This window comes from Camarhynchus parvulus, chromosome 11, assembly GCF_901933205.1.
Source record: "Camarhynchus parvulus chromosome 11, STF_HiC, whole genome shotgun sequence".
Classification (NCBI taxonomy): domain Eukaryota; kingdom Metazoa; phylum Chordata; class Aves; order Passeriformes; family Thraupidae; genus Camarhynchus; species Camarhynchus parvulus.
In genome coordinates, this window is record NC_044581.1 from 4,873,803 (window position 1) to 4,887,966 (window position 14,164).

The 14,164-nt window shown below is 38.7% G+C and overlaps 1 protein-coding gene across 1 annotated transcript in view; it reads right to left on the reverse strand.

Annotated features, from left to right (window-relative positions):
• Nucleotides 1–14,164, reverse strand: part of CDYL2 (chromodomain Y like 2) — a 55,376-nt gene that overhangs the window by 4,276 nt on the left and 36,936 nt on the right. Inside the window, exons 3-4 of the mRNA XM_030956335.1 lie at nucleotides 10,982–11,199; nucleotides 3,896–4,068 (exon numbers count right to left, since the gene is read on the reverse strand). Of these exons, the coding sequence (XP_030812195.1) occupies nucleotides 3,896–4,068; nucleotides 10,982–11,199 (391 nt within the window). The remainder of the gene's footprint in view (nucleotides 1–3,895; nucleotides 4,069–10,981; nucleotides 11,200–14,164) is intronic.

Below are 14,164 nucleotides of genomic sequence, written 5' to 3' on the forward strand. Positions count from 1 at the left end.
TTGAACAGGACAAGTGATCTTCAGTTGGGTCTTCATTGCAAAAATCTTCAGCAAAGCAGATGTCCTTGCCTGACTACCCCAGTAATGTGATGAGAAATTACAGGGAAGTTAAATGTCATCAGATTCATCTGGATGAATGAACTAGAACATGTTAAATTCTGTGCAATGAGGAGATCTTTTAAATAAGCTACCTATCAGCAGCTGTGGAAAGACATCTGTTGAATGGAACGGCCTTTACACCAATTAGGAAAAAGCAAGAGTGTAATTGTGGGCAAATTATGGGCTCCAGCAGCTCGGTGCACAGCAGGTATATGGAGGCAAACGAGATGCTCGGTTACTTTAGAAAAAAGACATGGATAAATCAAATTCCAAGCAAAAGAGGAGATTCTGTCCCTGCACTGGGTATTTATGAGATCCAGAATGCATCTTTGCTGACAGATTTTAGGAAAGAACATCTTGTCAAATGTGCCCTTTGATGAGTTGCTGCTCTCCCACTGAGGTCAAAAGGATCCAGGCCTCTGTACCTGAGCACAGGTGGGCCTTGCAGGTTAGAGAGCACATGTGGCAACTGGGCTGAAGTGCAGGGGCTCTGGCTGTGTTTTAAATGAGGACAAAGAGTCTGAGATGACCCAGCATTAAATTTTCAATTAATACATTCTGTTTTTGAAGTCCTCTAGTAAGGAGGACCATGGGAAAATAGAGAATTGATGCAGCTCTGTTCACAGTAGTAAACCAGGAGATCACTGTCAAGACAAAGAGAGTGAAATAAGGAACATGGTTTTTGTCTGTTCAAGACCATTTCTGTCTAGAGGAGAGTAGGGTTAAGGAGAGTTGTGATTAGTTTTCATTGCAGATACAATGCTGTGCCCTTATCTCATTATTTCTTTGGTTGTTTATGGCTGAGTAGTGACTGTGGATCACTGCACCTCATTAATTCCAGAATTTTGAGAACCTCAGTAGTTATTTAAGTCTTTCAGCCTGGACTGCAGTTGTGAATAGGGATGTGATGAATAATAGGTAAAAAGAAAGCAAACTAAGGATAAATGGTGGCAGTAAATCTGAGGACCCTGTGGAGGCAGATAAAACCAGTGTTGTGGAGAGAAGCAGGAATCATGGTGATAAACGGGACTGGAAGTGAATATGGAAAAGCAATTTGGGATATGGAGAGGAAACATAATGTGGAGGAAGAATAAAGCAGAACATATTAATGGAGGGAAAGGGTTGAAGAAGTCTTCAGATGAGTGAGCAAGGAAGGGAGGACCTGGAGAGAGTGGAACACAACATTGAGAAGGCACAGCAAGCCTCTGTCGTGAGGGAAGAATGGGGAGCATAGAGGATGGTAAAATGGATGTGTATGGAACATGCTACCTCTCTAGGATGGAGTGGAAGGCTACAGTATTGGGAGATGATGAGGGGAACAAATGCCTGCCTTTGGTCTCCAGAAGCTGCAGTGACCAGCACTCCATTTATCTTTGTTTCCTGTTTGGTGCCTTGTTTCAGTGGGTTGTCTCTGTACCCTGAACTTGGCACGTTTCCTTGTCTCCAAACCGTAAGTTCACACAGGGAGTTTCTGGGCTACAGGATCCTTGTTTCAGTTCAAAGCAGTCTTTGAAAAGGATTTCACATTACAGCTGTTGTTGCACAGTAGATCCAGATGCTTAAATATAGGAAAAAGTGTCTGCAGAAGCCTTCTGGATTTGCTAGAGCATATCTGAGAGGCTGACCATGGAATATACGCTGGGATGCTCAGACACCTCTGCACTGTTCCAGGCTCTTGCTGCTGGTCAGGGCTTGTAGGCTTTACATCCAGGGCTGTAAAGAAGCTGAGCAAGTAAATTTGTTTCTTTTGAGCACGCCCAGAATGTTGTGGCTCAGGTCCCACAGCGCTGCCCAGCTGGTGGTGTGAGTCCAGTGCTGGGAATGCCTTCCAGGAGTGTGGAATCCCAGGGCTCTGCAGGCCACACTGTGCAGGCTTTCTGCCCTTTCCCTGCTCCAGGACAGCGTGTGGATGGTGGCAGCTCACACTGGTGGGTCTGGAATGGATCTGGGATGGAGCTGCAGTGCTGCACATCCATTCACTGCCAACCCCAGTGGCTGAGGGCACAGCACCAGTGACTGAACCATTCATGGGAGAGGAGACTTGATAGGGATTGAAACTTCAGCTGTAACTTGTGACCGGTAGAGGAGAGCCACGCTTTGGAAAGTGGAAACACATGGTAACCAAGATTTCAAATTCACTTTGATACAAGTCTAACTTGATGTAAAGCAGTGGAGGCAGAGATCCATGGATGTATTTAAGGACATCCAAACCACTGAAAAAAGCAATGGACGTTTTTTCTTCTCTTATTACAGTTTATTTTCCATGAGCTGAGTCCTTTGTTCACAGAAAGCACAGAGAGTGTTAAATGGAAAACGTAGGGTATTGTTTCCAGAAGTACAATAAAAATCTATTTTCAGTGGGCCTGAAGCCGACATTCTTGACAAGGTACAAGCAGTACATTGTACCAGTGTTTCAAGAGTGTTCTGTGAGTCCAAGGGTGGAAAAACTGAGTATTACAGTCTGGTTTATACTTATTTAAATGTTGAATTGATAAGTACACCTATATATTGAATGTATGCAAATAAATGTAAACTTATATAAAAACACCTAACTGTACATTTTTACAGTAATACTAAATTTGTATCTTTTGGTGGGTGGTGAGTGTGCCTGTGTTTTCAAACAAGAATTGTGATTTTCTACCCTCATTTTTTTTTTTTTGTTCCACATTGTTAAAAACCCCTCACATTTAAAAAATAAATTTAGGCTGTCACCTTCAAAGAGTTTCTCTTTTAAAAAATATCACTCCATGATATTCAAGCATATTTAGGGTCTTATAAACAGCTTGTAATTTACTACATTTAAGAAGTATCTTTTAAAGTCTTTTAAAATAATTGCTACTTTGAGAATTTCAAAAGTTTTTAACCTGGAATCCAAGCTGATCTGCAGTAGTTGTAACCAAGATAATTGGTGGTTAATATACTTTGTGTAATACCTAAACCTCATCTTACGTTATACTAATAAATCCCAAGTAGAGATATCTTGTAAAAAATGTCTTTAATATTCCTTAGAATTGTTGCATTAAGTTTTAAAGCTTTCAGAAGAAAGTTTATTTGTAGAAAATGGGGGGGAAAAAAGGGACCAAATTGTCTCCTGGTACAAACTGGTGAAATACCATTGGCTTTAGTGGAATAATATTGATTTATACTGGAAAATCTGCCTAGTGGATAATGGAACATTTGGTGATGTGTTGTGCAGATTGATTTGCAGACTGCATGTCATAAACCCTGGAATTCTATTAAGGTGATATGATGAATATATATATATAAGGAAAGTCGCATTTTAGTTACAAAAATAAAATTACATTTACATATATATTAAGTAATTTAAATTTAAGAAGAAGAGTGGAGACCCTTCTAGTAAGGTTCTGAAATACAGTGGCAGACTGCTATTTCAACAGAATATAAGCCATGGATTCCCATTTGGACTGAAATTAATTAAAATGATGAACATTAAAACAAGCAAAAGATCTGCCTTTCAGGAACCACTTTAGAACATGAAGCAATACTGAATTTGGAAAGACAACAACAAAGTTGTGTTTGATTTGGAGGAATGATTTGAAATATTAAATACAGAGAATTAGAATAAAATAAATCCCTATGGATATTAGCACTGGAATAAATGTGCTTTCTTTTCTAATACGGAAAGGTCCAAGTTTGTTTTTACTAAACAAATTTGCAGGACTATAATTGGAATGCAATCAACATTTAAATATACAACATTTTTGGACCTGATAAATATCTTTATAATCACACACTGCATTTCATAATTTAGAGATCATAGGTAAGCTTGGGTCACCTTATAGCTTCTGCAATCCTAGTGCTTTCCTTTCTTCTGTCATTGGATAACCTGCCAATTAAATATGAGTAATCTAGGCCACTACAGAATACACTTCCCACTGCGCTGAGAAGTAAGAGTTTACTGTCATCAGCTGATGCATTGCACAATGCTCTCCGAACTTCCTTCATGATCTGTGGATAAAGAAAAGTAAACAATTCGACATGCATGCCGTAGCAATATCATTTCCCTACTTTTACAAACCTTACTGATTTTGAGTGACTTAAATTTTGGGCACTATTAATAGTTACACCAATTATAGACAGAATTTTAATATAGAATGATATTAGAATCATTAGAATGATAACACTGAGAATTTGCAGAATATTTTCTATTTGGCAGTGCTTTGTTGATGTTTTACTAATTCCAAGAGGTTTTAGGAGTTGGCGGTTCTTTCTTGTATGGGAAATTCTATCCAGCTTATGCTATTTGATTGCAATTTAAAAATTTCAAATATCACTTTTTAATTTTCATTGTGTACATCACTGTATCCTCGGGAACATGTTTATCATAGCAAAAGCCTGTTATTAACCTCAACAGCTAGAAAGCAAAATTTGTAAATCCCAGTTTTCAGTACTTCAACTACTTTGGTTTACATGACTAAAACCAGAGCAAAGCAGGACAAGAGGACATCATATACATCAACATGACAAATATATTATTCATTTTAACAGTTTACAAAAGTTAAATCATAAAAGTCCCTTGAAAAAGAGACATTTTAACTTCGTTTTACAACTGGATCAAGCTACTAATTACACCATAAAACAAACTTAATCAAAATCTGTATAGAATTGAGCTGCTGGTATTGTAGGAAAATGGCCTTTCACCTGAGCAGAGAAGTGTTTCCTAATAATTTTTTAAAGGAAATTTTATTTCATAAATTTCTGATGGGTAACTTCTTGTTTGATCGCAGTTGGGCATGGTTTGTGAGCTGTAACACATTTCAGGCCCCTTTCCTCTATAATGAGCTCCTCATTTCAAATAATTTACTCCTCACTGCAAGGGCCCTGATTTCATCTAGTGTGACACCTCCTGTCCTCAATCATACCCACGTGTCAAAGTATTTCCTACAGACATGGTCCTGCTGTCTCAAAGTTTTCTCTTTTGCACCAAAAGATTTGCTGTTGGTGTAAATTTAGGTAAGAGAGAGCTAAATGTGGCTGGGGATTTAAATAGAGCTTCCATGTAAGAGAAACCCAAGATTTTTTAGCCTGTGATTATTTCTGTTCACTACTTTCCTTTACCAAAACTTCTTTAGATCTCTGAAGTCCCTTGTTTAAGAAATGTCCCTGAACACTGAAGTTTTGTTGATGCCACCCCCTGGTTAGCCTTTTAATAGAAATCCTATGGATTGTGCTGCTTTCCCTATGGGTTTGTGTAAGGATGAATATTATTGGCTGCTGGGACTGGCCATGAGAGAGCAGCTGGTGAACTTTTAGATGCTTCACTTCTACAAGAGCACTTCAGAACGCCTGTAATACTGACTGTGTGACAGTGGGTGGAAGTGAAGTAATTAAAAGCTGCAGAATTTGGAAGTGTATTTGAAATTCTTATGCAGGTACAAAAATCTCATCAGTAATTTTAGGAGCACTGTTTATTCTGAGAGTCTCAGAGGCTGTCTCAGCCCTCAGCTTGGAGAAACACAGCAACACTGCACATATAATGGGGAAACAAAGGGGAAAACCCCCCTGAAACCTTTAATCAGTGTTAAAAGAGAAACTTTAGAAAGTGGTAGGTATTAAAATTTTTTCTAGAAAAAGTATTTGGTTTTCCTAGTTCCATCTGAATGCAATGTTATCCTCTTAATTCACTGTGAAAGATCTCACAATCTGCTCTTTCTTAGGGTGAATGTATAAATAATATTAGGGAATATATTTTTCTATCCAGTGAGGAATGTTGCATTAAATATGATGCCATGATGATACCCATTCAGCAAGTTCCTTTATTATTCCCCTTCCTCCAGTGGTATTTGCCTGTGTGCCACCTCTTTGCTGTCACCACTGATCTCTTTCACACACATCATTCCTGTTACAAACCTGCCTCTTTTTTATCTCACCCTTCACTGATCTGGATCACTAAAGCCATCTGCAACACATCCAAATTTTTAAGCAGAGGTTACATTTCTTGTGAGAAAAACCAATATTCTGCCATCACTGTTTTTTTCAGTGTTTTAGAGAGGATGACATTGAGTCTGTTATTAGGAATCAATTTCTCAGATATGGTTAAAAGTGGGAAAGCTTTCGTTACTACTTTTGAGGAGGAGGGGAAATTTAGTTCCCCTACTCCACTTGTTTGTATCAAAAGGACACCATTATGTATCAGCATTATCAGGCTCCAAAAAATATATTTGTTTCTAAAAAGCCTTAAGTTTGTCATTAACTTCATCATCCAGAGGTGCTTGGAGGCTCACTGGAATCCAGCAATGCCAGCCAAGTCAATGCTCTCTCCCTTGGTCAGGAGCTTTGCCACGGTTCCTTTGCAGGTCCCTTTGTCACTTGGCCTGGTGACAGCAGCTGCTGCTCACTGCTGCCTCTGAGCCTTGGCTTTCCCCATGGGTTATCTGGGGATGGGCATTTCTCCCCAGCTATTTCTGTGATTACAGGGAAGCTACAAACAGGAAAATAATTATAAGAGATCTAGTTTGTCTGCAGGGTTGCAGAACTGTGTGTTGAACTGTAGTATTGTAAAGTAAATATAATTTTAGTTTGGAACTGCTCTCTGTTTTTCGGGACAAATTTCTGTTTAATGTGGTAGTGAATTCAGGTCTCAAATACAAAGATACAACCTATCTTTAGTTACATTTCTTTGTCAGATTCCATATTCTTTTTCTTTCTTCCATAGCCCTTAAACCTTTCCCCATCTTGCTAAAACTATCACATTTGTCCAATTAAATTTTATTTTCTCTGGTGGATCAGATCTAATACTATTTCCAGAGCTCCTTAGGAATATTCTCCAGATCCATGCTTTTATTAATTAGTTTTTTATGGCCTTTTAGGTAATTTTCAGTTGTGGGACAGTATTTCTATTGGAATGCATTTGATGAAAGTTTCTGAGGCAGTATTTACACAACGGTATGGGCCAGTTATTTAGGTTATGGTAGTTAACTGGATTGTAAATTTAGACCAGACCTAGTGCTTCACTTACTCTTTTACTGAAACACAAATATGTAATAAAATTATCACCTTCTCAGAAGTTGCTTATATTTTTAATCCTGTCAAGTAAATAATCTTGTTAGTTCTTGTACAGGACATCTTATATTGCAAAATAAACATGAACCAGTTAAAAACTTAATTAAACTTCTAAGAGCTTATTTTAATGCCTTTTGCTGGAAGTAGGAAATTTCCAGAGGTATTTGGTGCCCTTTGCTTTCCATCTTGCTTACATTCTGGGAAAATCAAAGAGCTAGGAATTTATCACCATAATTACACAAAGTATCTTGAACAGAAGTCTCTTGTTCACATAAATAGAAGCACTAGTTAATAAAAGTTAACTTTTCTGAATCTCTGAGGACTCACTGTAATATTCTTAAAGGTAATTATTCTGTAAATGTTATCCTAAACTCAAATTTTAAAGGCATTCCATTGTTCTTAGAACATCTTCCCCAGTTGTGCTTTTTTATATAAATAAATTTTGTGTTACTGATTCTGAGTCCTTTCTGTCTGGCACCTAAAGGACTTGGGAACCTTGAAAGCTGCAGGCACAAGCACTGGCCCAAACCCACAATTTACTTGTGTGTAGAGAGCAGAACTACAGAGAACAGTAAACTTGTACCTGCCTCTTTTTTATTATTTCCAGGTTAGGAAAAGTGAAGGCAAACCAGTGCTCCAAAATGTACCTGGCAGAACTTTAAACCTTGTTATTCACATTTGAAATTTGAAACCTGATTCTTGTGTATGAGAAGGTACCTGAGGAAGTTCTGTCACTCTTGGGTGGAAGCACTGGCTCTTTAGAGAATGTTTCACTTTTAATTCGAGGAATATTAACTCCTGGCTCTGTTAATAGTGTTAAATGAGAAGAGCTGATGGGTCCATTTAGTCTGAAACAGAATTTGGATCCTTGAGATGTGCTGAGTTAAAACAGCAGCAGCATCATTGGAGAAAGAACTTCAGGAACAGCAAAAGTCCCGTAAGAAAAAATGCCCTAATGGAATTCATAATTAAATATTTCACAAATGTATTTGAAAAAACAAAAGTAGCAAGCCTAAGCTACTGAAATAAGAACAAGCTGTGCTGTTTCGTGACACTGTCTTGGAAGTTTTATAAGCTCTTGTAAAAAATAAGAAAGAATTTCTATAGTGCCCTGAACATTTCTGTAGGAAAAACTCAATTACTAAAGAAGCACCAAGCCAACATCAATCAGTGCAAAGGCTGCTGGAAAGAGCATTGGCACATTTCATGCTAAAATCACCTGCACTAATGGGGTTACCAATAACATAGGATGAAGAGTCAGGTAGACTTCTCTGGACTTTAGTTTTTTTTTATAAGTAAGTTCTTTGCTATATTAATTAAATTGGCATAAATACCAGGGGTCAATGGTTGAATACAATTATTAATTTCATCTGAAGATTCCTATAAAGCAAAAAGGGAAGAAGAGCTGTTGAGGGGTGAATGGGATTTTGTATAAGCTTAGGTTTAAAAGTTTAAAATTATTGTTTGCTGTGTACACTTTTTTTTTTTTAACATAGATGGCCAAGTATAACCAGGGCACTATTTAAGCACATCAAATAAACCTGCTCTGAATAAATGATTCATTTGCTATTTGGCAAACATAATTTACTGAATGTCTAATAAAGCTTGAAGTTAGCACTTCTTTACACAAAGTGAACCACACTTTCTTCATTCTGTAGGAATTGTGTGTTTGTATTTCGTATTTACTGGGGATAAAAGGCATCAAAACTGAAAATGCTCTGAACATCCCTAAAATGCTTTGTCAGTTTGCCTCACCTATGGCTATGGGTGACAAACTGCAGCGACAAGTCATTCAACACCTTCCTCCTTTCAGTTCCTGGGGTTTTTGCTGTAATTGCCAGCAAGAATGTGAAATTGCCAGTCCTGGAGGTGCTGGATTTTGTGGTGTGAGTGATCATGGGCAGCAGCCTGGACTGAGGCCAAAGGAGCTGTTTCATGTTTACAGCCATGAGTCTTCCAAGGCCAAGAGCCTGTGATTGCTCCTGGCCTGGATGAGGTTTAAACAGACAATCTCCATGTGGAGAACTCAATACCTGATTAATTCCTGACCGTCCTGGTCAGTAAAGTGGTTTTCTAAAATGTATTTCCTGGTTTTCAAGTGAGCTTCAATAAAGGTTCTAGAAATAGCCTGTGCTGGTGATGCAGGGAGAGGACTATTACATGCTTATCATTTATCCTTCCCCAGAGGTGGGTTCCTGGCATATTGAAAACTCTCAAAGGATAAAATGGATTGGTTTGGCAGATCCAAAGAGGCTGAATTAATTCTCTGGTTAGAGCATCTGAACACTGCTGATGTGGAACAGCACAGCCAGCAATGTAAAGGTATGTCTGCTCTGACTGAACACAGAGAGTCCATGATTTCCTATTTTTTCAGGCCCTTGAGCTCCTTCATTTAAATCACCTGCAGTGTCAATTAGTGGTAATTAAGACAAAGATGGAGTGATGGATTTGATGCAATCTAATGCATTTTAAGAAATTAGTGTTAAAAGGAAGTGTTGGGTGTTCTGTGGTAATTACCAAGATAGTCCTTCTAAATATTAGTCTAAAAACTAGGAGTGATAAATGTTGTGTACCATCAGTTTTAGCCATTTAATATCACTCAGTGTATGTGTGCATTTGAGAAGGGGACTCATCATACCTGCCTATTGTAAGTAATTAACTTCAAAGTTACTCATTTTCTTATTGAATAACATGATTCCCCAAAGCTACAATCTACTCTTCCCTCAGGTGCTGCTCAAACTGGTATTTCTTACACTCTTGAAGTTGCTGTGTAGGACAGAGAGGGCAGAAAAGGCCGAGATCTCCCCAGTGAGGGCAGCCCTTGGAGGAGCTCTGCCTGCAGGATGCTCAGCCAGGCCAGGCTGGTGCTGGGAGGCAGCTCCTGCTGCTCCCTCCCTGCTCCATGGCAGCTCCTGGCCATCCATCAGGCCCTTACTGCCTGTGGAACAGTTTCAGGTGTGGAACAGGCTCAGGTGTGAACAGGGCTCAGGTGTGACAGTTTCAGGTGTGGAACAGGCTCAGGTGTGAACAGGGCTCAGGTGTGGAACAGGGCTCAGGTGTGGAACAGGCTCAGGTGTGGAACAGGCTCAGGTGTGGAACAGGGCTCAGGTGTCCTCTCTTCTCTCCAGGACACCCATCCTGATGCCAGCACTCATGGACACCCCTTTTCTTCTGACATGGGAATGGTGTACCAGGGCATTGCAGCCACAGGGAATGGAAGGAAAAGCTCCTCAGCCCTTCCAGTGATCCATGTGTGTACTGGGGTAGTACAAGCTGCAAATCTGAGTCTGCCCTTGTGTGTATAATGTTTGGAAAAAGGGAATTCATTTTTATCTTTTATATGTTGTATGACTTTATGCAATTCAGCTGAGGATAGAGCCCCTAATTGGTTAAGATTTCATAAATAAATACAGTGATTCAGAGAAAAAGTAATTAGGGATAAAGATGGAATTTAGAAAGGCTGTCTCAGGATATAGACTGAAATTCTCTCTGTACAACTGGAGCACTATTTAAATTAGTAAAAGGAAAGAGAGCAGATTTCTCCTAAGGATAGTAAATATCAGTAACTTTAACGTGTGAAAAGCTGCTTCACACAATTCCATGCTGGAAATACTGATTCTGCCATTCCTTTAGTTACTTTTATTTTTTTTCAGACATGTGAATTAAAATTTAATTTCCATTGCATTCTTTTGGATAGGAATCCCAAGTGTGAAAAAGTTAGATATGTCTGTACTCCAGATTTCTTTTCTAAGTTCATCTATTAGGAAAAAAACCCATAAAACCGAATTCAAGTGCAGTGTTTGCAAGATAACCCATACATTGGGATGGCTTTCTTTGGCTTTTAGGGCTAAACACTTACCTCTGGGGTCAGTGCATTGTTCTCTGAAGTCTGACTCGACAGCAAAATATGTGTGAAACCATCTTCTTTCCGGACCACAATGTCCCTGAAGCGACAGTTACTTTCATTTTGGCGCACGCTGTATCTCAGTCTCTTATCGAACACATAATCTTTCTCTCCATCAAGTTTCCTTTTCACAGTGCTGTGTAGATTCAAGCTTCCATTGGCCAGAGAAGAACCTTGCAGATGGAAAGAATTGAAGCATAATTACCTCTATACCATCAAAGAAATGGAGTGATACTCTCTATTAGGTTCAACGAAAATAGGTATCTATAAAATAACAGGAAAAAATAAATTTAAAAATGTGCCTGGCTAGTCAAATGTGGCCTCAAGCCATTGTTCTTATTCTGTACTCCAACGTGCAGAACTTTTTGTTCTCTGATCAGACAACCTCTAGACCCAAGGAACTGATGCCATTTTGGAGAGTATCCAGCAGTAGGGAAAAAAGAGAACTATGAGAAGAAAGATATAATTCCTTCTGAAAACAAGTAAGAGCAATAGTAAGTCAGTTTTAAAAGACAGTTTATTCTGACTTACTCTGTATATGAACTGCAAACCATTCCTTTGCTGATGTCTACAGTGTTTCTCTAATAGGCAATAGATGATGATTGGTAACAGTGCTGAGCAGGGGAGCTGAAGGAGCTTTATAAGGTTTCTATGTAATAATCCTTTTCTAATTACAGATATTTCACTCTATTGCCATTAAAAATAAAGCAGAGACAGGTTGTTGAGGGACAGAGATTAAAGTCACTGGCTTTTGTTTATATAGATACCAGCCCACAATGCAGTATTTTTAAGAAAGGCCAAGAGAGAGCTGAATGAAAACACCTTTGTTTGCTCTGTTCTTTACTCCTGCCAAAGCTGACCTCTTCCAGCTCCTGGTTTCAAATAGCCAGGAATTTTTAAAGGGCAGATGACATGAATATTAGAATACAGGTTTAAATTTTAGAGTTTAAGTGACCACCATCCAATTAAAAATGCTCTGCTGGAATAGAATTGAACAGTGAATTCATGACAGATGCCTCTCAACCAAAATCACTTACCCTCATTTTGGATTAGCTATGTTTCAGCCTGATGCTTACGTAGGTAACTGATCTGTCTGACACCTCACAGTTGGCAGTGGCCTGTGGAATTGTTCACAGTGTGTGAAATCCTGTATGTGCACTGCAGTTAGGAGATGGGACGTGAAAACACAGCCAGTGCTCAGTGGTGTGTGACAGGGGCTCATGTGGTGTGTGCATGTGGGTACTCACACATCTACTCACAGGGATCCACCTTGGTCCAGGAGCCTGTTCAATCAATCAGGAAACTTTTTTTCTTGTTGAATTAAGAGATACCATCTAAAGCATTGCCTGGGTTATACTGAATAGAGGATTTGCCTGGTGCAATGCAAACATGGCCAAATTCCATTAAATCATCACTTTAAAAAAATAATTTGAAACCAAAAGAGTTGGAAATTTGTTTTCTTGACAAAAAGTGTCTACAAGTGTAGAAATTACCATGTGCTTGAATTTTAAATGCTATAAATCATTTCCTATGGCACGTTTCTTCTTTTTCCTAAGGTTGTTTTTTAAAATGTATTCTTACAACAGAAATCAACTTGTGAAATTACTAATAGAACACCAATGTCATTGGGAGTAATGTACTGAAAACTAATTAACCCTTTGACTGAGGCAGGCTATTAAATATTGCACTTTTATCTATTCAATGCTTAACCAGCAATAAGCTACTGAATTGTGCTGATTTCAAACTCCTAAAAAAGTGTAAAGAACTTACAAAATCAGAGGCAGAAATGCCCATAAAATGGAAGGTGTGTCAGAGTAACTGTACTGATTATTTACCTTGCGTGGAAGATTATGCTACATTTATTTTAAATACAGATGGTAAGAGAATAGTAGAAGATTAATTCATTCAGATAATCCAGCTCAACAAAAAGCCTCACAGTAATTTTTTGGTTTTTTTTTATTCTTTCTTATGTATTCAGTTTGTAAATGAATGCATGATGTAAGAAACTATACATCTTATCACAGTATTTTAACTATCTGAATGCCAGCTGAAAGAAATTTAATCAGAGGAAAGATCTAAATTCAATATGAGAGAAACACAAATGAAAAAGTGCCATTTCCAAAAGTGGATCATTAAGAGACCAATATATAGTGAGTAGCTTGTTGTTTCTGTGTCTCCAGTGCACCCCTGTAATCTGGTGTAATCCGATAAACTGGAGAAAATGATCAGCACACTCTAAAGACAGCACTGCTGTGGAACCAGGCCAATTTAGCACGTCTGCTGTGGGAGGTGGTGGAGCTCCTGCTCTGGAGCCCCTGGGATTGTCCCTGCATGAGGGTCAATATCAGCACCTGCTCAGTGCACACAAGGGGAGCAGCACCTGAGTATGCTCAAGGTGAAAAATGACTGTGACAGGCAAAAAGAGACAATCAGAGACTCAAAGCAATTTGTACTGCATGTGAAACAAATTAAGGATGTCACCAATTAACTAAGGAAGCTTTTTATACATCTAAGTGTAGTTTTCTGGCTTAATTGTGAGTATTTGATGCTCAGTCTAATACAAAAAGAAAACAGAAAAAATGGGAGAAAATACTCTTTACTGGGAGTTTAATCTAATTATTACTTTGTATTTAATCAGCAGTAGAACTTGTTGAATACCTAAGCCAACATTTATATTTATAAGAAGCTTCAATATTTTTTAAGGAAACCTAAGATGTTCCCAGACCACTGCTGCATGCAGTAATCTTTCTCCAAGAATGGCAGTAAAAGAGGGCAGTAAAGGATGCTATTTAAGGAGAAAATGCAAGCTTGGTTGCTTTCTGCAGTCCTTTCCCATAGTATCATCCCTAAATGTTGTATAGAAATATGAGAGGGCTCATCCCTCCTGTTTCCTTCAGTGTTTGCTTGTGGACCTTTTCATGGATTTCTCTAATCCCCTTCTGAGCCTGTTGATGCTGTCTGTCTCCACAGCTTCCTGTGGTATGAGTTTGAGAAGTTGGGTAGCCACTACACAGAGAAGAATTTTCTTTCATCTGTGCTTTTATCTGATGTTCCACCAGTTTCAGTGAGTGGTCCCTAGTTCTGCTATCAAGGGATTTCAGGAGCAGCAGTTCTGCATTTAGTATATCTGTGGCCTTG